The sequence below is a fragment of the Calliphora vicina genome, chromosome 2 (assembly GCF_958450345.1).
Source record: "Calliphora vicina chromosome 2, idCalVici1.1, whole genome shotgun sequence".
NCBI classification, from domain to species: Eukaryota; Metazoa; Arthropoda; class Insecta; order Diptera; family Calliphoridae; genus Calliphora; species Calliphora vicina.
The window spans coordinates 125,111,299-125,137,583 of record NC_088781.1 but is presented as its reverse complement, the minus strand read 5'-3'; the positions used below and the strand labels follow the sequence as shown (position 1 = coordinate 125,137,583).

Sequence of the window (26,285 nt, the reverse complement as noted above, 5' to 3'; positions counted from 1 at the left end):
CAAAAGCAAAAAAAAAAAATGATATAAATATCATTTATATTATAATTATTTGTATTTGATTTTGTGTAATATATTTATATAGTAAATACATACAAATATTTTATTTTTTTGAGTAAACCATTTAAGTCATTTAATTAAGCTTTCATTTTAAAATAGTTTTTTTTTATATATAAAATAAAAACTTGTCTTTCATAAAACTTTAGCAAGTAATAAACAATAAAAAAAATAGTTATAAAATAAAGTACTTCTATTCCTATTAATTTAATTAAAATAAAACAATACTGCAAAATAATTTTCTTTATTTAATTTTCTTTTTTTTTATATAAATTTCAAAACAATTAAAAAATAGTATTTTCAATATAACGAGATAGAAATGATAAAAAATTGTATATAGATTGAAATGCAAATCCAAAAATAACAAAAACATTTTAAAACTTAATGAAAAGAAAATAAATTGTAAAGAAAAATTCAAATTTTTAAAGATTTTTATGTGAATTGAAGTGAATTTTTTTTTGTGCTCAATAAAATGAATAAAATATGCTAACATCTGTTGATAAAAATAAAGCATACTTTAAGTTGGCGTGAGTAAAAATTTGATGGTTAGTATCTAAATATTTGATTTTTATTTCATAAATTTATATGCTGCATCCTTTTCCAGAAACTAGTTCAAGGATTAAACTGAAAACTAACTCTAACTAAGCCACCATTTACATAACCTGTGAGCCTATTTACCGTAACTAGATATGAAAAATTCTATTTACAGTAGCTCAACATGCTGAACTTATAAAATTTTATTCAAGAACATCTTAAAAATGTTTTTTGAAAATCACCATGAATTTTTATTAAAATTGTGCTAAAGCGTCTAAATCAAGTTGCTAAAACAAAATTAACTATTATGAATGAAAAGTTCATGGGAATATCACGATAGCTAGGGAAAACCCTTCGAGGGAAATCGATATTTCATGGAATATAAATTTCACATGTTATTGCCGATAGAGATGATAGTAATTCGAAAAAATATCCATTCGAATCGAATTAGGGTGTAACGGCCCAGCAATACTTTTAAAATATATTACAGCATACTTTAAGAATGTCAGTTTTGTTTTAATCAAATATGTTGCGTTCTGCTCCGTTCTGTTTTTTACTTATGGTAGTTAGATCTATAGCAATTTACTAAAAGATCTGACAATTATCATTAAATTTACCATTATTATAAACATTTAAATTAAATCATCTTCACGTGAAAATATTTTCAGTTCAGTAAAACGTGTTTAGTCATATAATATACAATGCCTTAAAGTATGCTACAATATTATCAGTTCAGTAAATTGTTTAAAACTCATACGTCATGTGGACCCTGCCATAAAAAAACCCAATTGTAATTTTTCAAGTTTTCCGATTTTATGTTTTTTGCTTTTTTCTCCCAAACTACTGGGCGAATTTGGCTGGAAACCCCTATTTACCGTAACTCAACACGCTGAATCCGAAAATCATACTGAAATTTTAATTGGATGATTTTTTTTTTGATTTTTTTTTGGAAATTGGTTTCCATACAACTCTGTTTGTAAAGCGCCTGATGTCTGCAATACTTTTTGGAATTTATTTTAATGTATGAATACTTAATTGTTCCCCAAATATTGTAGCATACTTTAAGGCATTGTATATTATTTAACTTAAACTAAACAATGGGAAAGACATAAGCATAGTTAGCTAATTTTATTCTTTATCAAAGGTTTATAAAACAAAATAGGATTTATAAAACTTAATAAATTTACAAGCTGTTTTTGAATAAGGTCTTAAATGTTTATGCTTGCAGCAAATGTTGTTAGTTCATAGAGATCCTGTTTTAAATCTAATGCATACTGTAGGTTGCTTTGAAAACTAATATTGACATTTTAAAAATTTCACGATTTTAGGTTTTTTACAGTTTACTCTAAAACTACTATTCGATTTTGGCTGAAAAATCTTATTTACTGTGATTCAACCTGAAAATTACAATTAATATTTTATTCAAGAACATTTTTAAAAGAGTGTGCTAAAGCATTTCAAACCTGTACGTCAGTTTTGTTATAATCAAATATGTATCTATGAAATTGTATTTAAACCATAAGCTTGCGTAGATTCGTTAATTAATTTATTATTAATAAGTAAAAACTAATATGTACGATCAAGAGCAATTTACTAAAAGATCTGACAATTATTATATTTGCAATAATTATTACCATTTAAATTAAGTTCAGTAAGTTTTTTAACACTCATACGTCATGTGGACCCTGCTATAAAAAAACTCAATTGTATTTTTTCATGTTTTCCGATTTTATGTTTTTTGCTTTTTTCTCCCAAACTACTGGGCGAATTTGGCTGGAAAACCCTACTTACCGTAACTCGATACGCTGAATCCGAAAATCATATTTAAATTTTGATTGGATGAACTTTTTTTTCATTTTTTTGGAAACCATTCCATACAACCCTGTGTGTAAAGCGCCTGAAGTCTGCAATACTTTTTGAAATATATTTTTATGTATGATTACTTAATTATTCGCCGAAATATTGTAGCATACTTTAAGGCAGTGTATATTATATGACTTAAACTAAACAAATGGATTAAAAGTGCGTAATTAGTTAGTTTTTTTTCTGGTATGTTTAATTTAAACACGAGGAATTTTTTGAATAAAATGAATACTTATATTTTTAAATTTATAACTTTAGGAATTGGTATTAAAAATAATTTTAAGAATAAACAAATTTGATTTTTATACTTAATTGTAAAAACGATCTTTTATATTATATGATTATTCTATAACTCGTTGAAAAATAAATTGTAAAGAAAAATTCAAATTTTTAAAGATTTTTATGTGAATTGAAGTGAATTTTTTTTTGTGCTCAATAAAATGAATAAAATATGCTAACATCTGTTGATAAAAATAAAGCATACTTTAAGTTGGCGTGAGTAAAAATTTGATGGTTAGTATCTAAATATTTGATTTTTATTTCATAAATTTATATGCTGCATCCTTTTCCAGAAACTAGTTCAAGGATTAAACTGAAAACTAACTCTAACTAAGCCACCATTTACATAACCTGTGAGCCTATGTTTAATTTAAACACGAGGAATTTTTTGAATAAAATGAATACTTATATTTTTAAATTTATAACTTTAGGAATTGGTATTAAAAATAATTTTAAGAATAAACAAATTTGATTTTTATACTTAATTGTAAAAACGATCTTTTATATTATATGATTATTCTATAACTCGTTGTAAAATAAAATATATATCATCTACTTACCGTAAGTTTTAAAAATAAAATACTCAACAGAAAACTTTTTAATATCTTTTTATTGTTAATAATACAACATAACTTTTATCTATATAGAGACGTTACTGATTGACTCATCACCTCATGTTCAAATAGCAGTATACAACAATATCTAAGCCTTGAGATATTGTTGTGTGTTGTTATGATTACTTGCAATGTATAATGTTTCCTTTTCACTCATATGCACCTATTGAAAATAATATTCAGGGTACTAAATTAGTAAACAGCTAAAAACAATTAATAGAATTTTTAAAATAATTAATTTTTCTACTACAAAATAGCAAAGTGATGAATGTCGATTAATTAATAATTTTGATACAAACTAATTATGTTTTATATAACAAGTTTAAGAAATATAATAAATTGCGTGAAAAAAATAAATACAAATTATACAAGTTGAGGACGTTAAATGTTTGGTAAAGAACTGTGCTAGTGATCGATTCGAGAACCAAAATGTGATGTACATATTTATTATTTTCCTTTTATTATTTATTTGAGCTTAACATTTCTTATAAATTAATTCTATTGTCACCTGAGCTCAACAATTATTTTGCAAACGATCATTTGAAATATTTCTACATACCTAAATATTTTATCTATATATCGTTAGCCCTTTTTTTGCTAGGTGCTAAGTGCTTCTTTTATACATTTTAGAGAGAAGAGACAAACAACTTTCTAGAATAGTTTGTTTTAAATATTTAATTTAAACTTGTCAATAATTTATTTCCTGCGATTTCTATTTTTGAAATAAATCTGCCATTTCTAACTTGATTGACATGGAATTTCACATAGACGTAGCAGAGGAGTATTCGAGTTTATTTTTGATACAAAAACCCCTGAGGAGCGGCGCTATTCCCAAAATAGAAAACCTCAGACATTCATTTTAATTTTTTGCGGTTTGTCTAAAATCAAAGATTTTATTGTATAATTAAAGCTATTTATTAGGTCTATAAAAATATAATGTCGCGTGCTATATGTCTCTTAAAGATATTCGGGGTTGTCATAGAATCCGATCATTGTCGGAATCGGTTTTGAAAACGTTAAAAAAGTACATTTGACTTATAACATCCAATGCAATTTTTTGATAATCGATAAAGAATTTAATTTCTCGAGACCAATGTACTTTTTCTGTCGTTATCAAAACCGATTCCCACAATGATTGGATTCTATGAATTGAGTTATACGCATAGAGAACATAGAGCGGAAACTCGAAAAAAACTCAAACAAAAAAGTTACTCAAAATAATCACACATACGAGTGTTGTTTTTGTTTTCACATAGTTTTTTTACTAATACATTCTCACCACTTAGGTTTTTGACAACTGAGTTAGGTCTTTGACAGGAGAGTTTCCGCTCTATGTGTTTTCTCTATGGTTATACGCATTTGAAAAATCACATTTCAAAATAACAACAAATCTTTTTTTTATAATATCGGGCAGATTTAAATTTGTTGGTAGTTAAACTATTAATAAATACATATTTTACGAGTCCAAAAATAATCGATTTTGAATTTCAAAATTGAGAAATTGTTGAATTTTCTTATTTTCTTGCTTCCTTATAAAGATTTTATATTTTTTGAAAGGCATCTTAAATAGCTTCCCACCAAATACAGGGCATTACCTTAGTCCCATGGATATTTGTCTTTGGTGTCGAACCGGCTGATTGGTCGGGTTTCATCTACGATCTCTTACGCTTCGGGTTATCGTAATGGATACATTTTTCTGGGCAAGTACTGACTCGGTGTAAAAATGATTTTCTTTTATATCGTTCAAACATTATTTCGGACATGCAAAACGTTTTTTAAAGTCTATCGGCTTCAATTCGTATGATACTCAATTTCCCTGCTTTTGGATGAATCCTGCTGCTCCCAATAATTTTGCAAGCTCTTGATGAGTTTGACAACAATCTTCATGGAGTAATGCCTCCAATTCTTGGTCTTCAAACTTTTTTTAATTGTCCCTTTTTATACCCTTTACCTTCGTGAGAAGGGTATATAAATATAAGTTTGTCATTTTTGTAATTTTCACAATATAATTTTCCGACCCTATAAAGTATATATATTCTGGATCCTTATAGATAGCGGAGTCGATTAAGCCATGTCCGTCTGGCTGTCTGTCTGTTGAAATCAACTTTCCGAAGCCCAAAAATAATCCCAATAAATACACGATTCATACATCTATATCTCCGGAATTCTTCCGGCTCGAGAAAATCGGTCCACAAATGGCTGAGATATAAGGAAAAAACCAGGACAACCTCGATTTTTGTCCTATATCTGGATTACTAAGTCATTAATATAGACAATATCGATATCTAATGATAGATATTTTAAAGACCATCATAGTAAGTTGGACCTACAATGGGTCAAAATCGGAAAAACATATTTTTAACCCGAATTTTTTTTTCACCAAAAGTTTTTTTCGAAATATTAATTATTTTAAATTCAAAAAAACAATTTGAAAATTTTTTTTTCCAAAAAATGAAATAAAAATATTTAAAATTTTTATTTTGAAGTATAATTTGGTGAAGGGTATATAAGATTAATCATAGCCGAATATAGATCTCTTACTTGTTAGAAAACCAATTTTTCGGTTAGCCCAGTTTGATAAAACCGGTTAACCGACATTGAAAGCAAATATTTTAAATCTTTATATCATTTATCGCATTTTGTAGTCAGGAAAAAATATTATATTTTTAAAATGACTAATAAAATTAAATTTAAAAAACAAAAACGCTAACCAAGTGAAATTCATTGAAAGAATGAATCATTAGTAAGATTTAGGCTAAACTGCTTGAATTATATGGAATTTCAATACATCGGAGCCCGAATAATTTTGGATGTCGCTCGTTTGCTGCAACAACGTCATAATTAAAAAAAACAAATTTCGAGTTAATAGCACCATTGCATGGTAAATAAGATGTTTTAATACATTGTGACTCCTGAATAATTACCATTTTTGAGTTGTGACGACATTGCAGCAAATAAGCGATGTGTGGTTTGATTCTCCTCTACTAATTAGAATTATTGTAATTCCTGAAATTGTCTATCGAAATAAAATATATTTTAAATCAGACCAAATGTTTGATATAAAAACACCGATTAACTAAGAAAACCCAGTTTGTCAGTTAACCGGATTAAGTATAAACAACAAATGCTAATAACTATAATTTTGCATATTTGTTACTAAAATTAAAACCTATACAAATGTATTAATATGCTAATTTTTCTCTTCTAATTGTTCTTTTTTGTTCTTATTCTATTGTTCATGTTAAAAATTTCGTAAGATTTCTTGCGTCAATATGAATTGCTAAAATTTTGCTATTTTATTCTTATACATTTCACTTTCAAAAGATGTTTTTTTTTTTCTACAAAATTCTTAAAATACTTTGATGAGTTTATATAATTCTTGGTTATTTGATAACAACATGTTCTATGATTCATAGACATTAAGATTTTTAAAAATATTTTTAACACGTTTATACGGTTTAGATTTCAAGAAAAAATATTTGATTAACCAGTTACACCCAGAGATAAAAATCAAACAAAACTTCAACTTAAAACATTAAACACCAAGCAAATATTTGTTTAAAGGCTTGGTACCGCCTGGTGACAAAAATAAATAATAACAAATAAAAAAAACAAGTAAGAGAGCTATAAGCGGCTGTGCGGAATCTTATATACCCTTCACCAAATTATACTTCAAAATAAAAATTTTTAATATTTTTAGGTAAACAAAATTTATTTTTTTTATCCAAAGTAGTTTTTTAATTTTTTGGAAAAAAATGTTCGAATTGTTTTTTTTTTAAATTTTCAATTTTTTTTTTGAATTTAAATTTTTTTTTTTATTTTTTCAATTTTTTTTTAATATTTAGCGAAAAAAAACATTTTGTGAAAAAATAAAAAATTCGGGTTAAAAAATATTTTTCCGATTTTGACCCATTGTAGGTCCAACTTACTATGGTCTTATATACGTCATTGCAAAGGTCTTTGAAATATCTATCATTAGATATCATTCATATTGTCTATATTAATGACTTAGTAATCCAGATATAGGTAAAATCTTATATACCCTTCACGAAAGTATACTTTAAGAAAAAGATTGAACATTTTTTTCACATAAGTTATTATTGAATATAAAATATGGATGAACAAAAATTGTAGGGTAAAAAAAATCGGTTTAAAAAATTATTTTCCCGATTTAGACCTATTATCGGTCCGAATTCTATGGCATTATATAAATACGTCTTTGAAATGTGTATCATTAGCTATTCATATTGTCTATAATAATTGTTTTGGTGAAAAAAAAAACTCGGCTTTAAAAATATTTTTCACAATTTTGAACCATTGTCGGTCCGAATTGGGAAGGTCTTTGAAATGTCTATCATTAGCTATCCTTATTGTCTATATTAATGGCTTAGAACTATAGATATACATAAACAATTGGTTTGGAGGTAGTCGTGGTTTTTTGTTAATAGCTTAGCCATTTGTGGGCCGTTTTTTCCAGAATTTAAATAACAACCGAAATGGGACTATAACGGATATATTAATGTACAAATCATGTATATAAGTTATTTTGGGTCTTCGAAAAATTGATTTCAACATACAAACGGACATGGCTATATCGACTTCACTGTCTATGACGATCCAGAATATATATAATTTAAGTGATCGCAAATGAAAAATGTAGAAATTACAAACGGAATGACAAACCTATACCCTTACCACTCATGGTGTAGGGCATCAAAAGAAAGAAAAGACGCACAAAAGCCTTGACATTTGCTGAAATGTGAAACAAAACAAGCAAAAAATAATAAAGGGAAACATTTAAGAGCTTGAAATGAAATTTAGGTCTTTTTTAAATAGATTTAGGTTTGTCTTAAGCTTAGCTTATAACTAAACTTTTGTTTAGTTTAGTTGCCATAAAATTCAAATTTATTGGTTTAAAAACTCCTTGAAAAAGAAATGTTTTTTCAAAGTCATTTGTTAATTATATTCATTTTTTTGTATTAATGAATTTATTAGTTTTGAAATATTAAACAAAAACATCAAGATAAAATCAAGCTTGTCATATGTGTGTTAAAATCAATCATTTAATTTACAAATTTTATGTTGAATACATTAAACAAAACTGGTAACATTAATAAATATTAGTTTAGGTTTACATTAGCACATAAACAATAATTTAAAAATAAAGAACAAAAAAAAATAAATAAAATAACGTCAAACATATCCAAAAAAACATGTTTAGTTACGCATTTACTTGACTTAAGCTTCATCTTAGTTATTTCGAAAAAAAAATAACGCAAAATGTCTACAAAACCTGTGTAGTTAACAAATCTTCTTCTTTATTTTGTGAATAATTCAGCTTGAGTTTTATTTTTTTGCAGCCCTCTTATAGCGGGCGTTTCTTTCTTAGCATCAGTTTTATTCGTAAACTCGTCACATAAACAACGTTTTTAAAAAAAGCGCTAGTTTATTCAACAAAAAGTACCAAAGGATATTTAAGGATTTATTATATATTTTTAGTTATTTTTTTAAGAAATAACTTTAGAAAATATATTAACAAGAGTGAAAAAAAATTAAAATGGCAAAAATTATTATTAGTGCTGTTGTGTGTTTAGCCATGTTTGGCTCAATGGGTTAGTATTTTAAATAAAATTTATTATAAAAATTATTATGTTAAGAAACAAAAGACTTGAGAAGCAACTGTGCAACAAATTATAATGTTTTAAGAATAAACAAAACAAATTGCTGGTGTATGAAAGTGAAATTTTAAATGTTTTTAAACTTAAACGGAATTTAAAGTGTTTTTTTATAAAAAAGAATTATTAAAATATTTGAAAATATGGCTATGTTAAACACAATTTACTAACAGTTCTTCGTGTCAGAAACACGAACAGAAAACACTTTTCCAAAATTTTTATGAAAAATTTTCCAAAATTATATAAAAACTGGGTAATTTTCATAATTTTTTTTTTTAAAATAAGGGTCTGATTCAAAAATATAATAAGAAAAAAATTTCAAAATGTTGCATGAAAATCAAGCAATTTAAAAAAAAAAATTTAAAGTTTTTCAAAGAAAAATTTCAAAATAAATTTTCAGTCGTGTTTTTCGATTAAGCCCTAAGTTTATAAAATTTGTAATAGGAAATCATTCGAAAATATTATTAATACTAAGGGCATAGAGAATAAACATAGAGCGGAAACTCTCCTGTCAAAGACCTAACTCAGTTGTCAAAAACCTAAGTGGTGAGAATGTATTAGTAAAAAAACTATGTGAAAACAAAAACAACACTCGTATGTATAACTTTCTTGAGTAATTTTTTTGTTTGAGTTTTTTCGAGTTTCCGCTCTATGTTCTCTATGACTAAGGGCCTGATTCAGAAGCTTAAAAAGCTAATTTATATGAAAATCACTCAGTTTTCAAATAAATTGTTTTCCGCTCCTGTTAAGTGCTTTTCTTTCGACAGTTAAATATTCTTCTATTAGCATGAAAACATCGCAAAAATATTGAAAAGTTTTATTCTTCTGGAGTTATTTTTTTTTACACAATACATCAAAATCACAATTTTGAAGTATTGTGGTTCCAGTAGTACAAAAATGGTCGAAAATTTAATTTTTTTTAAACAAAAAATTTTAAGTAAAATTATGATATTTTTAGACATTTCTCCAAATAATTAATGATTACTCAAAAACGGTTAGTCCGATATTATTAAGGTAAACTTAAAAAAGTTTAAATTTACATATCCTTTAATCCGTTTTTATATTGCGTTTTAATCGGCTCATTAGTTTCGAAGTTATAATAACAAATTTAAGCAAAATATATTTTTTTTATGTGAAAATAGCAAATTTTTTTGTTTTAAAAAAATCAGGAAAAATCGAAAACGGCAGGTTTATTACATTATCGCAAAGCCACATATAATAGCAACAAATTAAAATATCGATCATAAAAATCGATGGATTCTTATCGAATTTATTCACAATTAAGTGAATTCGCTCATTTTCACAAAATTTTAGTATTTTGTGTGATATATATAAAATTGAGTAGTTAATGTTATTCTTTTGAATGATTGAATTCTGAAAACATTTTCCCCATGCTATGCACTAATTTTCACCTATATATTGCGTTTTAATCAGCTCAGTAGTTTCGGAGTTATAATAACAAATTGAAGCACAAAATATATTTTTTATGTGAAAATAGCAAATTTTTTTGTTTTAAAAAAATCATGAAAAATCGAAAACGGCAGAAATTGTTCAGATTTATTATTTTATCGCTATGCCACATATAATAGCAACAAAATGAAATATCGATCATAAAAATCAATGGATTCTTTTCAAATTTATTCACAATTAAGTGAATTCGCTCATTTTCACAAAATTTTAGTTTTTTGTTTGATATACATAAAATTGAGTTCTTTTGAATGATTGAATTTTGAAAACATTTTTCCCATGCTATGTACAAATTTTCACCTATATATTGCATGATTGAATTTTGAAAACATTTTCCCCATGCTATGTACAAATTTTCACGTATATATTGCGTTTTAATCGGCTCAGTAGTTTCGGAGTTATAATAAAAAATTTAAGCAAAAATATATTTTTTATGTGAAAATAGCAAATTTTTTTGTTTAAAAAAAAGGAAAAATCGAAAATGGCAGAAACTGTTCCGGTTTATTACTTTATCGCAAAGCCACATATAATAGCAACAAAATGAAAGATCGTTCATAAAAATCGATGGATTCTTTTCGAATTCATTCACAATGAAGTGAATTCGCTCATTTTCACAAAATTTTAGTTTTTTTGTTTGATATAATAAAATTGAGTAGTTAATGTTATTCTTTTGAATGATTGAATTTTAAAAACATTTTCCCCATGCTATGTACAAATTTTCACCTATATATTACATTTTAATCGGCTCAGTAGTTTCGGAGTTATAATAACAAATTGAAGCAAAAAATATATTTTTTATGTGAAAATAGCTAATTTTTTCTGTTTAAAAAAATCATGAAAAATCTAAAACGGGAAAAATTTTTCAGTTTTATTACTTTATCGCAAAGCCACATATAATAGCAAGAAAATGAAATATCGTTCATAAAAATCGATTAATACTTTTCGAATTTATTCACAATTAAGTGAATTCGCTCATTTTCACAAAATTTTAGTTTTTTGTTTGATATACATAAAATTGAGTAATTTATGTTCTTTTTTTGAATGATTGAATTTTGAAAACATTTTCCCCATGCTATGTACAAATTTTCACCTATATATTGCGTTTTAATCGGCTTAATAGTTTCGGAGTTATAATAACAAATTGAAGCCAAAAATATATTTTTTACGTGAAAATAGCCAATTTTTTTGTTTTAAAAAAATCATGAAAAATCGAAAACGGGAAAAATTTTCCAGTTTTATTACTTTATCGCAAAGCCACATATAATAGCAACAAAATGAAATATCGTTCATAAAAATCGATGGATTCTTTTCGAATTTATTCACAATTAAGTGAATTCGCTTATTTTCACAAAATTTTAGTTTTTGGTTTGATATACATAAAATTGAGTAGTTGATGTTCTTCTTTTGAATGATTGAATTTTGAAAACATTTTCCCCATGCTATGTACAAATTTTCACCTATATATTGAGTTTTAATCGGCTCAGTAGTTTCGGAGTTAAAATAACAAATTGAAGCAAAAAATATATTTTTTATGTGAAAATAGCAAATTTTTTGTTTTAAAAAAATCAGGAAAAATCGAAAACGGCAGAAATTGTTCGGATTTATTACTTTATCGCAAAGCCACATATAATAGCAAGAAAATGAAATATTGTTCATAAAAATCGATGGATTCTTTTCGAATTTATTCACAATTAAGTGAATTCGCTCAGCGTGTACTTTGAGTATAAATTTTACATGTGTTTTGTTTTTGTTACAAATGGCTGAGATATAAGCAAAAAACCACGACTACCTCGATTTCACATATTTTTTTAACCATATTTGGATTACTCAGTCATTAATAAAGACAATATGGATATCTGATGATAGATATTTCAAAGACCTTTCCGACCTATATAACGCGGAAATACAATGCAAATATTTGCTAACCAGTTTTTTTTTACCGAAAAAAAAAATTAACCAAACTATATTTTCAATCTTTGGTGAATTGTATAAGTTTCGGCACAGCCGAATATAGTAAGTAAGTAAAATTAACCTCGATATAGCCAAATCCGAATCCGAACCAGAAATTTTAAGTCTTTTGTAAATTTGTATAAATTTTTAAGTTGAACACTCTTTTGGTTTAGGATATTTTATTTATATATTTTGATGATTTTTATATTCATCGCTAAAAATGTCTGAGCTTTTCCGGTCACAAGTAGTCTTGTTTTAAGATTTGTTTGCCATGACTAAACTTATAAATTTAGCAAGAATCTAAACAAAATTAATAACATTATCTTAAACACTAATTTCTAAAATCCAATAGGAAAAAACCACAGTTTCTGACCTCAATATTACACATGTAATATGTACATCAATCAATCTTACCATGCACTTACCCACTCCCCAATAACAAACCAGGCAACTATCATTTACCTCAAACTAAATTTATGGTGAAATACTTAACAGCAAATAAGCAAAACAAATACCTACATATGTATATATTTAAATACATTAACATTTAAAAAAAACGCATCATACATTTCTAGAAATCCTAAAAAACCGGCTTGCAAACTTAAAGCGAAAAATCTGAAAAATTCCCAAAAAAAAAATTGCAGAATCAATAAAACCCAACAAAAACAACAACAATTTGTTTAATAAATAAACGCGTTTGACCACAACGTGTCTATAAATTATGCAATCCAAATTAACATTTAAATGCTACGATTTGTTTTTATTTAACCAACTTGTATGCAAACAAAACAGCAACAACGTTTTATAAATAAACTAAAATAACAAATAAAAAATAAATAACAAACAATAATAATAAAAAAACTAATAAAATAAATAAAGATGCTAAATGACCTTGAGGTAGAAATAAAATGTATAAAAAACGAGATAAAGAAGACACAGAAATAAAAAATTAAAAAAAAATCACAAATACCAAACAAGTTTCTTGTTCGAATCTTTTGTTTGCATTAGAATTTCAAAAAAAAAAAATGGAACTAATGCACCGGCTGGTATTAAACAATTGAAAATAAAGCCACATCAATTTAATAACTTATGTATACAAATTGTTGTTATTTTGATAACTTTAAAAGCATGTGGAATTTTTATTGAAATGAATACTTGTCGTATCAATATTTAAATCTTTCGATTTGTTTTTTGTTGTCACTTCAAGTGTCATTTTTATTCGTTCTTAAAGGTCATTTGTTAAAATTGATGTTTATAAAATTGATTAATTATTACTAAATTCAAAATTTATTGAGATAAATATCAATACTTTAAGCCGGTTTTGATTTCTGTTTAAATTATTTGTTTAGTTGATTGCTTTAATCACTTTCAATGTTATTGTATTTGAAATTGTAGGAAAAAAATTAAAAAAAACACCTTCTAAAGCCTTATTCATTAATTTTTTTAAATTTAAAATTTATCAAATTTTTAAATTTATCAAAGGTTTATAACACATATTTGTCCAATTCACAATCGGTGTCGTAGAGTTGTATCGTTGTATGTCATAAATATTTTTAAAAAAAAGTTTTCAGACCAAAATATTAATAAAAAAAAATTACCACACCGAGTTTGAACTGTTGTTTTATAAATTTAGTGTATAATTTTTTGCCATTTCGAAATAATTGAGTTTAAAATGTTTGTGTTAGTAGACATCTGGAACAAAAATAATATTTCAATTGACCTTTCATGACCCATTTTATGGAAGTGGAATTTCACCAAATTTTGACAACATTTAGAATCAGTTATATAGATTCTTATTATGCAATGAAAAAATAATGGTGTATATGCTTATACACTATTGTTTTATTGAGGGGACGATATGTAGTTTAATAAAATTCTATAATCAATCGTATCAAAAATTAATTTATTTCTTTTTCAAGATTAAAAATTATTTATCCTAATCCAAAGTAAGCTCAAGTCATTCAAAAATATTTATATTCGAAGTAATCTGATATTTGATTTCTGCTTCACTGTGATATCGCGTAAATTTTGTGCATAACAGTTAAACAAATTTGTGTATAACAGTTTTTTGCAATAGAAAATTGTTTGTATAACAGTTATTTCTATGGAAAATTTTGAGTATAACAGTTTTTTCTATAGAAAAATTTTAGTATAACGTTTATTTTACAAACAATTTTTTGTATAACAGTTATTTCTAAGGAAAATTTTGAGTATAACCAGTTTTTCTATAGAAAAATATCTGTATAACAGTTTTTTCTACAGAAAAATTTGTGTATAACAGTTTTTTCTGTCGAATAATTAGTGTATAACAGTTTTTTAAATCAAATAGTTTATGTATAACAGTTTTTTCTATAGAAATATTTCCGTTTAACAGTTTTTTTTACAAAAAAAAAATATGTATAACAGATTTTCTATAGAAAAATGTCTGTATAATAGTTTTTTCTACCGAATAAATTGAGTATAACAGTTTTTTCTAAAAAAATAATTTGTATATAACAGTTTTTTCTATGGAACAATTTGTGTATAACAGTTTTTTAAATAGAAAAATGTCTGTATAACAGTTTTTTCTACAGAAAATTTCATGTATAACAGTCTTTTCTATATAAATAATTCTGTATAACAGTTTTGTCTATAGACAAATTTTTGTATAACAGTTTTATCTATAGAAACATTTTTGAATAACAGAATAGAAACACATTTGAAATACTAGCGAATAATTTATGTATAACAGTTTTTTCTATGGAATAATTTGTTTATAACAGTTTTTTCTATAGTAACATTTTGTGTATAACAGTTTTTTTCTACAGAAAATTACGTGTATTTTCTATAGAAAAAATTCTGTATAACAGTTTTTTTCTATCGAATAATTTCGGTATAAGAGTTTTTCTATAATTTTCTATAATAATTTGTGTATAACAGTTTTTTCTATAGTAACATTTTGCGTATAACAGATTTTTCAATAGAAAAATGTCTGTATAACAGTTTTTTCTACAGAAAATTTCGTGTATTACAATGTTTTCTATAGAAAAAATTCTGTATAACGGTTTTTTCTATGGAAAAATTTTTGTTTAACAGTTTTTTCTATCGAATAATTTGTGTATACAAGTTTTTTCTATGAAATAATTGATGTATGACGGATTTTTCTATAGTAACATTTTGTGTATAACAGTTTTTCTGTAGAAATATTTCTGTATAACATTTTTTTCTATATAGAAATATGTTTATATAAAAGTTTTTCCAACAGAAAAATTGCGTGTATAACAGTTTTTTCTATAGAAAAATGCGTGTATAACAGTTTTTTTCCATAAAAATGTGTGTATAATAGGTAAACTGATCCACAAAGATGGATTTTTGGGAAATTCTAAAGTTTAGGCGTCAAAAAGGTTTAAACTGTTTAGTACATTTTTTAAGTCTAATTTTTCTTAATCAAATGAATGACGATGAGCTTTGCAAATCACTTCCTACAAATCAATTCCGACTAATTAATCGGTTTGTAAACAATTAGCCGGGGTTAAATAATAAACAACACTAATTGCTTGACACCTTCATATACAAAATGAATAAAATTTAATAGATAATTTAGCTTGTAGTGTAAAACTCAGTAATTATTTACTTTGTAATTGAGCTGTTTTTAATTTGTTTTTCTATTTCCACATAAAATAAATAATAATAAACCGGTAGATCATCGAAGTAATTCTCAGGGCTAAAACATGATATTAAATTTCTATAGACTATTGTCTGTGAATCATTGATCTATTGTTTTATTTTACACATTTGGTTTTGTAAAAGGTCAGTGCTACTTCAATGGAGGAGTTTTACAGTGGGTCGTAACAAAGAAACAATTTGATAAGTAAGAAAATTATGGCAACAAATTTATAAATACATAATTAATGTTCTTGAGTTATATGGAGGCTTCGAGAAGTCGATTTCAACCTACAGACGTTAAATCGTTTTACCTTTCATCATCGATCAATCGTTTTAACTTTATATACTTTATACTAGTGGTCGCCATAGAGAGAACGTTGGAATATGAATTATTAAAACATGCTATTTTACTTTCTGTGTTGCATCTAACGTGTTATTGATTTTATTTTTTTTTATAAACTTCGTGGACATTCGTCTTGTTAATTCACCGATCATGATCGTTCTCTGGTAGCTTTGGGTGCCGACCATTGCTTTATACAGTCGCACGTGAATATTTTAGTAATTATAAATTGAAAACTATCCACTCATTATGAAGGCTTTACAAATAAGGAATATTTACTGGTTTTAGATGACTGTTAAAAAAAACATTTTTTTTAGTGAAAAAATATGAATTTGAATTCAAAATTTTTAAAGTGCTTTTCTAATTAACAAAACTTCATTCACACTCTTTCTGTAGGTAAGCTTATCATTATCAAATTTATTAATTTTTCCTTTTTATTTCTCTTTTCTGTTGAATTTACTTGCAGCCTTGGCCGCCGGTCCTTGCCCCCAAGCTAATGGCACTTATCCTGTTTCCGGATCTTGTGATGAATACATTGAATGTCGTAATGGAGTGGCCACACAACAAGCGTGTCCCGATGGTTTATTGTACAATGAAAAATCAAGTGGTTATCCCTGTGGCTATCCCATCGAAGTAGAGTGCTCTCAAGGCCAGGCCCGTTTGCAATCAGCCCAAGCTACTGAGGAGTGCCCTCATCAATTTGGCTACTATCGTATGGGTGATTCTAAGAACTGTGGTCAATTCAAGAACTGTGCTTCTGGTCGTGGTTATGTCCTCGATTGTCCCGATGGTTTGGCTTATAACCCAGAGACCTACAGATGTGACTGGCCCGATCAGGTTGAAGATTGTGATGCTGAAGCTTTCTTGGGTTTCAAGTGTCCCGCTTTGCCAGCCAGATCTGCTGATTTGGGTGAACCCGAAGAAGAGTACATATTCTATCCCAATCCCAACAATTGCCAACAATACTACTTGTGCATTGAAGGACGTCCCAGGCGTATTTCCTGCGGCGAAGATCAAGCTTTCAATGAAGAATTGAAACAATGTGGCGATATTGAAGAAGTTAGCACCTGTAGTGCTGATATCAAGCAACGTGGTGTTGAGATTAAGAATGCCCGTTTGGCTTCTGCCCAAGCTAGAGCTGCCCAAAAGAAGCGTCTTTAAGTGAACACGGACATTAAAATATAAAACTTTGTTGATATTTTTTTTTATATAATATTTTTCTAGTCCTTAGTGAAAATGTGTAATAAATCTGTTTTTATTTTGTAAATAAAAAAAATTGGCTCAAACGAAAATGTAAAGAAACACGGGCAATAAATACAGTTTAATAGAAATAAACGAAAAAATAAATTAAAGAATTTTATTGGCAGCCTTCAGCAATAAGAAAAGTTTTCAGTTTGTGGACAAACGTTTTCTTTTGTTAACCCTAAAACTAAAATGATCTCGAAAGTCTTTTGTTTTTAACACTTTTATAACTGCTTGTTATTTCAAATTATAATTTTTATTTAAATTTCATTTATTTAGCTTTAGCCTTTACCTGCCCCGATAAAGATGGCCGTTTTGCCTCAGAGGAACAATGTGATGCCTACATCCAATGCACGCAAGGTGTAGCCGAAGAAAAACTCTGCCCCGATGGTTTGGTCTTCCAACAACGTTCCAAAACTGCCGGTGATTGTACCTATGCTCCCTTTGCCTCCTGCAAGGAGAGAGCACGCCTTCAACCTGCCAATGCCACCGAAGAATGCCCCCGCCAATTCGGTTTCTATCCCACTGAGAATAACGCCAACTGTGGTGTTTATCGTAACTGTGCTCATGGTGTCTCTACACTCACCAAATGTCCCGAAGGTTTAGCTTTCAATGTTGACAGCTACCAATGTGATTGGCCCGATCTAGTCCAGGATTGTAATGCTGAAGCTTTCTTAGGTTTCACTTGCCCTCCTCCAGAGCTTGTCGATGGTGTTCAAGTGAATGTGGATGTTACACCCGAAGGTGAATTGCAATATTTCCCTCATCCCAACAGCTGTAAGAAATACTTCGTGTGTGTCAATGGTCATCCTCGTTTGTATAATTGTGGCCGTTATTTGGCTTTCAATCCCGATACCAAATTGTGTGATTTCTATCGTAATATTCCTGACTGCTATTCTCGTTTGAAGGAGAAGAAGGAAAGAAAGAACTAAGTTTGTAAGTTGTTGGGCTTTTGAAGAGGCGAAGTTAAATATATTTGTTTATAAATTTGTTGTAAATATGAATTTTTTTAATAAAAATTAAAAAAAGTAAATAAAAATAACCAAAATATATAAGATGTTTTCAATTGCAAGTAGAAGAGTTGTGTAAAGAGTTAACTTTTTAAAGTAAAATTTATAGATTCATCAAACCAACCTAGTGGTTAATGTCAAAACGGAGTGCAGCAAAATGTGATTCTCCTCATATTTAGTCCCTTCGTGGGACTAAATATGAGGAGAATCACATGTTGCTCAATGTCGAACAAGTACACAGAGAAAACAGATTCGTGATAGCAACCGAATTTGTTGCCAATCGAATGCTTCGGTTGCACACATCGAATTTTTCGGTTCTATCAACAGAGAGTCAGTTGATAAAGAGGAATTTCGGTTGAAGCAACCAAACTTTTGTTACCTCTTCCAAAATTTTGTAGCCACATCTGTAAAATTCGGTCACTGACATAGAATCATTCGATTGGCAACAAATTCGGTTGTTACCACGAATATGTTTTCTCTGTGTGTGAAAAGAAGAGGAGAATCACATGTTGCACAATGTCGAACAAGTATGAATTTAGCATTATTCGGTTTTATATTGGCGATGGTCAGGCGAATGAGTATTTCTATTAATGTATTTAGTTTATAGTTTCCACCACATACACCGACATACTCTCCTCCTTCATACTAATATCTCTCCTAACATGTTTCATAGGAAATGTGAGAAATTGAGGTTTGATGACATCGTTTTTGAAGGACTAATGCGCCAATATGTTGATACATTCATTGATCCTATGAAGTATTAAACAAATTTATGAAGTTCACGTTCATTTCTCTTTGACTGTTCAGTAAAAATATCTTTGAAAGTACGACATCACACACAGAGAAAACAGATTCGTGATAGCAACCGAATTTGTTGCCAATCGAATGATTCGGTTGCACACATAGAATTTTCAGTTCTAACCACAGAAAGTCAGTTGATAAAGAAGAATTTCAGTTGAAGCAACCAAACTTTAGTTACCCCTTCCAAAATATTGTAGCCATAACTGTAAAATTCTGTCACTAAGATAGAACCATTCGATTGGCAACAAATTCGGTTGCTAGCACGAATCTGTTTTCTCTGTGCAGTTTAGAACATGATCGAAATTCCACTTTATTTATATAGGTTAGGTTAAATAGCTATCCATCTCATTGGACCAATAAACATCAACACATTTCTACTGCAATCTATTTTAAGATCTTTGGATGATCTAAAGACCTTTTCCCTTTTCATAATAGAGTGAAACACTTGGGTACTGCATCGTAGAGAATAGAGAGAAATGGGAACAACCATTTCAGACGTTCATCTGGGCAATTAAAGGTGTTTAGACTTCTCTCGACCGTCTAAGATAGATACGACGTCTTCAATCATCAGGACCTACAATATCAGGGAAGGTGTCTAATCGTTTCCACATTTTATAATTGATCATGCAAAATGACTATCAGTGTGAGTTATACGCCGATTACACAGTGCAACAGTGAAAAAAACAAACTATATAGGTTCGACTCTACTACCAAAGGGTAGTAAAACCCTATACTCAGTTTGTCTATTTTGGTGAAAGATTTTTTTTATGGGCCCCCAAAGTTTTTGAAAATTGAAACACTTGATCTTGTGTTTTTTCAAAAATCTTCATTTGTTGGATAGTGTTATATGACCTTTGCCATCGTACAGGAAGTTTAAAATGATTTGCGCACAATCTTCAGGACCATAAGTATTCACGACCAGAGTATTACACCGAACAATCCGACGACCTCGTCATCCAAGTCGAAACCACACTATTGACCAGTGTGATGTTTTGTGCTGCGATATCCAAAATAATTCAACTGCAGACTGTCTCACTTAGAGATGCCCGAAATTCTAGGTCCAGATTAGATGTTGTGTTGACATCCATAAGAGATTTTAAGGCTACTTGACTGTCGGGGTATATTCGAATATCCTCTGTGTATATTCCATCAAATTTTAGCCAGTTCGAAAAGCTTTTCACGACTGAAATCTCAGTCTGAAGAACACTGGAGCTATAGTCCGAAAGATGTTTTCCAGTACATGCTATATGAAATCTCCCTCCAATTCGAACCTATGACTTCGAAATGCCAATAAAGATCATAAATAGTAGTCAATGTTGTTAGGTTCAGAAAACCCAACTGAAAATAAATTCAACATTTCACAGATTGATGCGAATTTTGGGCTGGAGAAGTCATCACATTTCAAGCAATCCAGCAGTGATTGCAACATGATAACAGAGTTCATTCTACTTAAATTGAATGATATTGATTGATACAGTCCGTGAAGCAATTTAATTATTACAGGAGACATTTCCTGGTCACGTATACTGTCGTCTCGGTAATCAGCATTTTGGTACCCCTTTTATAATTTTGAAAGAGAAACATGAATGAAACTAATAACTCAAACCCGAAGAATTGTATGTTATTCAGACCTGTCAAATTCAATTAAGATCGAAAGTGGAATTAATTCCGTATTTCGCTTCTTCAGAAAAAGTAAAACGAAAATTTCTTTCGGAATAAAACCACTTTCAGTTTTCAAAGTAGAATTGATATTTCAATGTAATTATTTGTTTTTCTAAAATGTTTAATCAATTTCTGTACCAAAAACTTCAATTATGTTTTAACATTAATATTATAAATACAGTATTATTAAATATTTTTGGAATTAATAAGTTACACGGAATCTGAAGAACCTAAAACGAAATCGATCGGAATAAAAACTACGGAATTGAAACCATTCCGAACAACATTTGTGACAGGCCTGATTATAATAGGTTGTGTAGAACAACCAGTCCCCTTAAAAAAACATTCGTCTCGACAAGATGGAATTGAACAAAATCCCACATATAAATAGGGAACCTTAAAAATATATAAAATTTAAATTTGTTGGTGTAATATTTGATTTGTTTCGGTATCAGCTTGAAAAAGTCGTTTTCAATAGGAATCAACTAATAAATAAGTAGTTTTTAATTAGATAACAGCCAGGCGTTACTAATCTACTTCTAAGTAATGCAGAGGGTATGTAGTAGCCATTACAAAGTATATCATTCCTTTCTAATGACTACTTATTATGGCAGTCACATAAATTGTTCTTTCTAATAAATTCATAATTCAATGAAAGAAATTAAATATTTCAAATATAATGTCAGAGTATTTGGACCACCCGGTATATCAATAATAATTTGCAATTCAAACCCATGCGCTAGTGGAGTGATAGATCCATAAATAAAAACCAGTTGTTAATTTTTTTTTTCAATTATTATTCTTTTTATATGCATAATATCTTTTTTTTTTTGGTTTTATCTTAATTTTATTTTTGTTTATCATTTCATTTGGGTTTTCTTGTTTCGGTTTTATATTTATTAATATTAGTTGTTATAATTTTGTTTTTTGTTTTTTATTATTATTTTTATATAGAATAATGAATATTTAATCATATACTCGTATTTCAATAAATTTGGTTGTTGGTTGATTTTTTTTACACATGTATTTTATGTTCAGTGATAAGATTTTTGTTTCGATTTTTTTTTGGTTTTACTTTTAATATATAATTTGTAGTTTCTTTTTTTTTTTGGGGGGAAATTATAGTAAGGGAAGGCCTCAGTTGACAAATAGATTAACTGCGATTTTTGAAAATTGTATTTTAAAAGTGAATTTTAAAGCTTTGGATGGATCCTTAAACTTTGTTTGGTAGTTAATCTATTTGTTAATTGAGGCTTGTAATTGTATTTTCATTATTAAAAATTTATGTTCTATATATTAATTGGTTTGTTCTTAAAATGGAGTAGTTTTGTTTTTATACATATTTTTTTTCTTTTCAATTTTGTTTGCTTTTAATTACAATTTTGAAATCATAGAATTCAAAATATAAATTTTGTAATTAAGTAAGTAATAAAGTTTTAAGCTCGAAAGTTTTTTTTATTATTTTTGGGAAGAAAAATATTTTAATATTGGGTGTATGACTTAAAAATGAGGGATTTACAATAGATAGCTTATCTTTTGAATGCGGTTATTTTTAATAACTTATATATCATTTTGAAGGATACATATCTGTCATTTATACTCACTTAGCTATTGAACATTATAGTGTAAACAACAAAGTTTTTTTTGCTTCGAAAATGTCGAATTTTGTGCCAGCAAAGCGTCATATGCGGGAAGTTTTGCTTTACTTCTGAAGCACAGCTATTGCTCAACGAAGCTTAAGGTGAATGTGTTTCATCGGTTTCACATGGAAGACAAAGATTGCCCAGACAAGCCAAAAAATGTTTGAAGACCAAGAATAGGAGGCATTACTCTGTGAAAATTGTTGTCGAACTCAACAAGAGCAATCATTGGGTCATTGGGAGCTACAAAAGCATCAATTTCAAAAAGTTTGCGAGCAGCAAGATTAATTGAAAAGCAGGGAAATTGGATAACATACGAATTGAAGCTGAGGGACCTTGAAAGGAGATTTTGTCCGAAATGCTGCTTGAACGGTATAAAAGAAAATCATTTTTGCACCGAATCCTTAGTTGCGATGAAAAATGGACCCATTACAATAACTCGAAGCAGAAGAGATCGTATGTGAAGGTCGGACAGCCAGCCGGCTCTGTATTTGGTGGGAGCAAAATGGTCCAATCAATTTGAAGGACACGAATTGGAGGCATTACTCCATGAAAATTGTTGTTAAACTCAACAAAAGCTTGCAAAATCATACGAATTGAAGCTGAGAGACCTTGAAAGACAATTTCGTTAGTCTGAAATGCTTCTTGAACGCTATAAAAGAAAATAATGAAAAACGGATCCTTTACGGAGGTCTTATTTGAAGCCTGGCGAACTAGACGAATCGTCACCCAAGCCAAATATCCATGGCACTAAGGTAAGGCTCTGTATTCGGTTGAAGCAAAAGGGTCCAATCTATTTGAAGGATACGAATTGGAGGCATTACTCCATGTAAATTGTTGTCAAACTCAACAAAAGCTTGCAAAATCATTGGGAGCTATTCAATTAGCAATTTCAAAAAGTTTTCGAGCAGTAGGATTCATTGAAAATCAGGGAAATTGGATAGCATACGAATTGAAGCTAAGAGACCTTGAAAGACGATTTCGTATATCCGAAATGCTGCTTGAATGCTATAGAAGAAAATCGTTTTTGCACAGAATTATTACTTGCGATGACGTATGTGAATACCGACCAACCTCAAAGCCATCAAAGCCAAATATCCAAGACGCTTAGGTAATGCTCTGTATTTGGTGCGAGTAGTAGCATCCTATCTATTATGAGCAGCTGAAATCTGACGAGACCATCACAGTGAACGAATTTTACTTAGATAGCCGGGCTTACAGGGCACTGCTTAATTGGTGCGCATGCTAGGAGACTGAACACTCCTTACACTCCGAAGACGAGGAATAAATGGTTGAACATCCGTCTGTCCTTGCGACACGTCCTAGCAGATCTATCGAGAATGTATGTTAGCAAGGTGGATTCGATTATTCATGCGTCGGGTTGGTTCGGCACCGGAACCCTTTCCGACATGTGAATGAGTTCTAGAGGACCTGAACATGATTCTTTAGGGTATCACAAAGGTACCAATTTATGGACCCAAGTGAGCTGGTAATACTTGCTGACTTTATAACCTAACCTATCATAGGGAACCTGTACCGAAAGCAACTGATTCGTTTGTAGCGAGCATTGGCCGAAAAACGCCTAGAATACGCGGCCAGACATGAAAGTGATTGGAAAGGTTTGCTTCACTCTTATTATAGTACAGACATTGCGCCGTCCTACTACTCTTTATTACGATCGGTGCAGAGCGATCTCTCTGGGATACGCTTCACTGTATGAGCAAAATATGAGCAGTTATTTTGGCGCGGAATCCATCACCACTATCGGCGATAACATGTGAAATTTTTCATTCACAATAGTTGATTTTGTTCGTAACAGCTGTTTATTGTTTACAATATTAAATCTAAAATTTCACAACAAGGCAATTGTTTCACGTGAACAAAGTTGATAAACGAAAAATGGGAAGAGGAAACATATTTCATGTGAAATTTTGATTTGCAGAAAGATGGCAAAAATGGCCAATATGAAAATGAAGCTACAAATTTCAAAAATTACCACATTTTTAAGTCATACTGCAATAAAATTATAATAAACCCCAGCAAATTTTATAGATTTTTTTTAGAATAAATTATCACTTGGTAAACTTAAGAAAAGAAAACGATTGTAATCACACCCTAGTGTCAGTGGTTGGCGATCACTGTTTTTTTGCTGGAGTGAAATTTTAAGTTATTTTGAAATATAATTTTTAGTTTTATAAAAATAATTTAGTTTTAATTTGATAGAAAATTATAGAAACTTTTAGCTTTTTGTTATAATATTATATATTGATTAGTAATATATATATATATATAAATAGTAATTGTTAATATTTATACTTAAATTATTTAAAACTTAAAATTAAGAAATTTATATTTTTTTGGCTATAAAAATTAAAGAATTAATTTAGGTTATTTAAGATTTTCTTTAATATATTTTTGACATCTTTTCTTCTTTCTTTTTTATGAAGATGTTTATTTTTTTGTTTAAAAGTTTGAACTATTTTTTGCATATCAATTCATGTGATTTTTATATTTCTTTAAAAAATTTAATTTTATTTAAAAAATATTAAAAAAAAATTATAATAAAAAAATACTTTTATTTCCTTAAAATCAAATTTATATTTAAACAGAAATAAACCATAAAAGTGGAAACTTTTATAAATTCCTGTTTTTTTTTCTTTTATTTTTTTGTTTAAAGAAATAAAATTTTTCTATGTTTTTAATGATTATTTTTTCATTTTTATATAAAATTTAACTTAAAAGAACTCAAAAAATTAAAAATTCAGCTACATTTTTTTCTTGTCATAAAATAAAAATCTTTTTAAAATAAAAAAATCATTATTTTTTATATATCTTTTTTTTTAATAAAAAAAAGAAAAATTCTTTGTTTTACAATAAATAACAGATTCAGTCTTTCAGTACTTTTTATTTTTTTTCATTTTGTTTTTAATAAATTAATTTAATTAATTTATTAAAAATTTCTTTAAACTAAAACCTTAATTTAACTCAACAAAAAAAAAGTTTATTTTTGGTTGGTTTGGTTGTAAGAAAAATGGTTTTATATATACAAATATACTCAGCCATTTATTCTTTTTGGTTTCATTACTGCACTGTAAAATTTTGAAAACTATTGCTGTTTATGTGGTTAGTTTTCTTAATGTTTTATAGCCAAAAAGTTAGGTTTTTTTTTCATCGTTTATAAATCTTATTATTTACTTATATGCCGAAATAATTTAAGCCAAAAAATTGTTAATAAATAAATTTTGAATTTAGACAAATTTGTTTGTTTTTTTTTAATTTTTTTCAATACCAAAATTTTTTGAGTTTTTTTTTTTAAAAAATCTCGTTGTAGTATGTATGTTGTATGCCGAAAAGTTTGCGTTGCCATACCAAAATATTCTTTTTTTTTATATAATATTTGGTTATATTTGTTTTTATATTAATTAGACATATATTAGTTACTTAACTTAAAGTAAAATGTTAATATTGCTTAAAGCAAATAAAGAGAAATAAATGTTTATTAAAAAATA

General features: G+C 28.1%; 1 protein-coding gene across 2 annotated transcripts; it reads left to right on the top strand.

The window, feature by feature from the left end:
• Nucleotides 1-8,735: 8,735 nt before the first annotated feature.
• Nucleotides 8,736-18,718, top strand: obst-E (obstructor-E). Of its 2 annotated transcripts, none has more exons than XM_065501100.1 (2): nt 8,736-8,956; nt 17,943-18,718. In XM_065501100.1, exons 1-2 carry the CDS (start codon nt 8,902-8,904, stop codon nt 18,593-18,595), a joined length of 708 nt encoding a protein of 235 aa, XP_065357172.1. In that variant the 5' UTR covers nt 8,736-8,901; the 3' UTR covers nt 18,596-18,718. The 2 variants fall into 2 exon arrangements, with proteins under 2 accessions (XP_065357172.1, XP_065357171.1); XM_065501099.1 differs by lacking the exon at nt 17,943-18,718 and adding an exon at nt 16,888-17,776.
• Nucleotides 18,719-26,285: the final 7,567 nt, after the last annotated feature.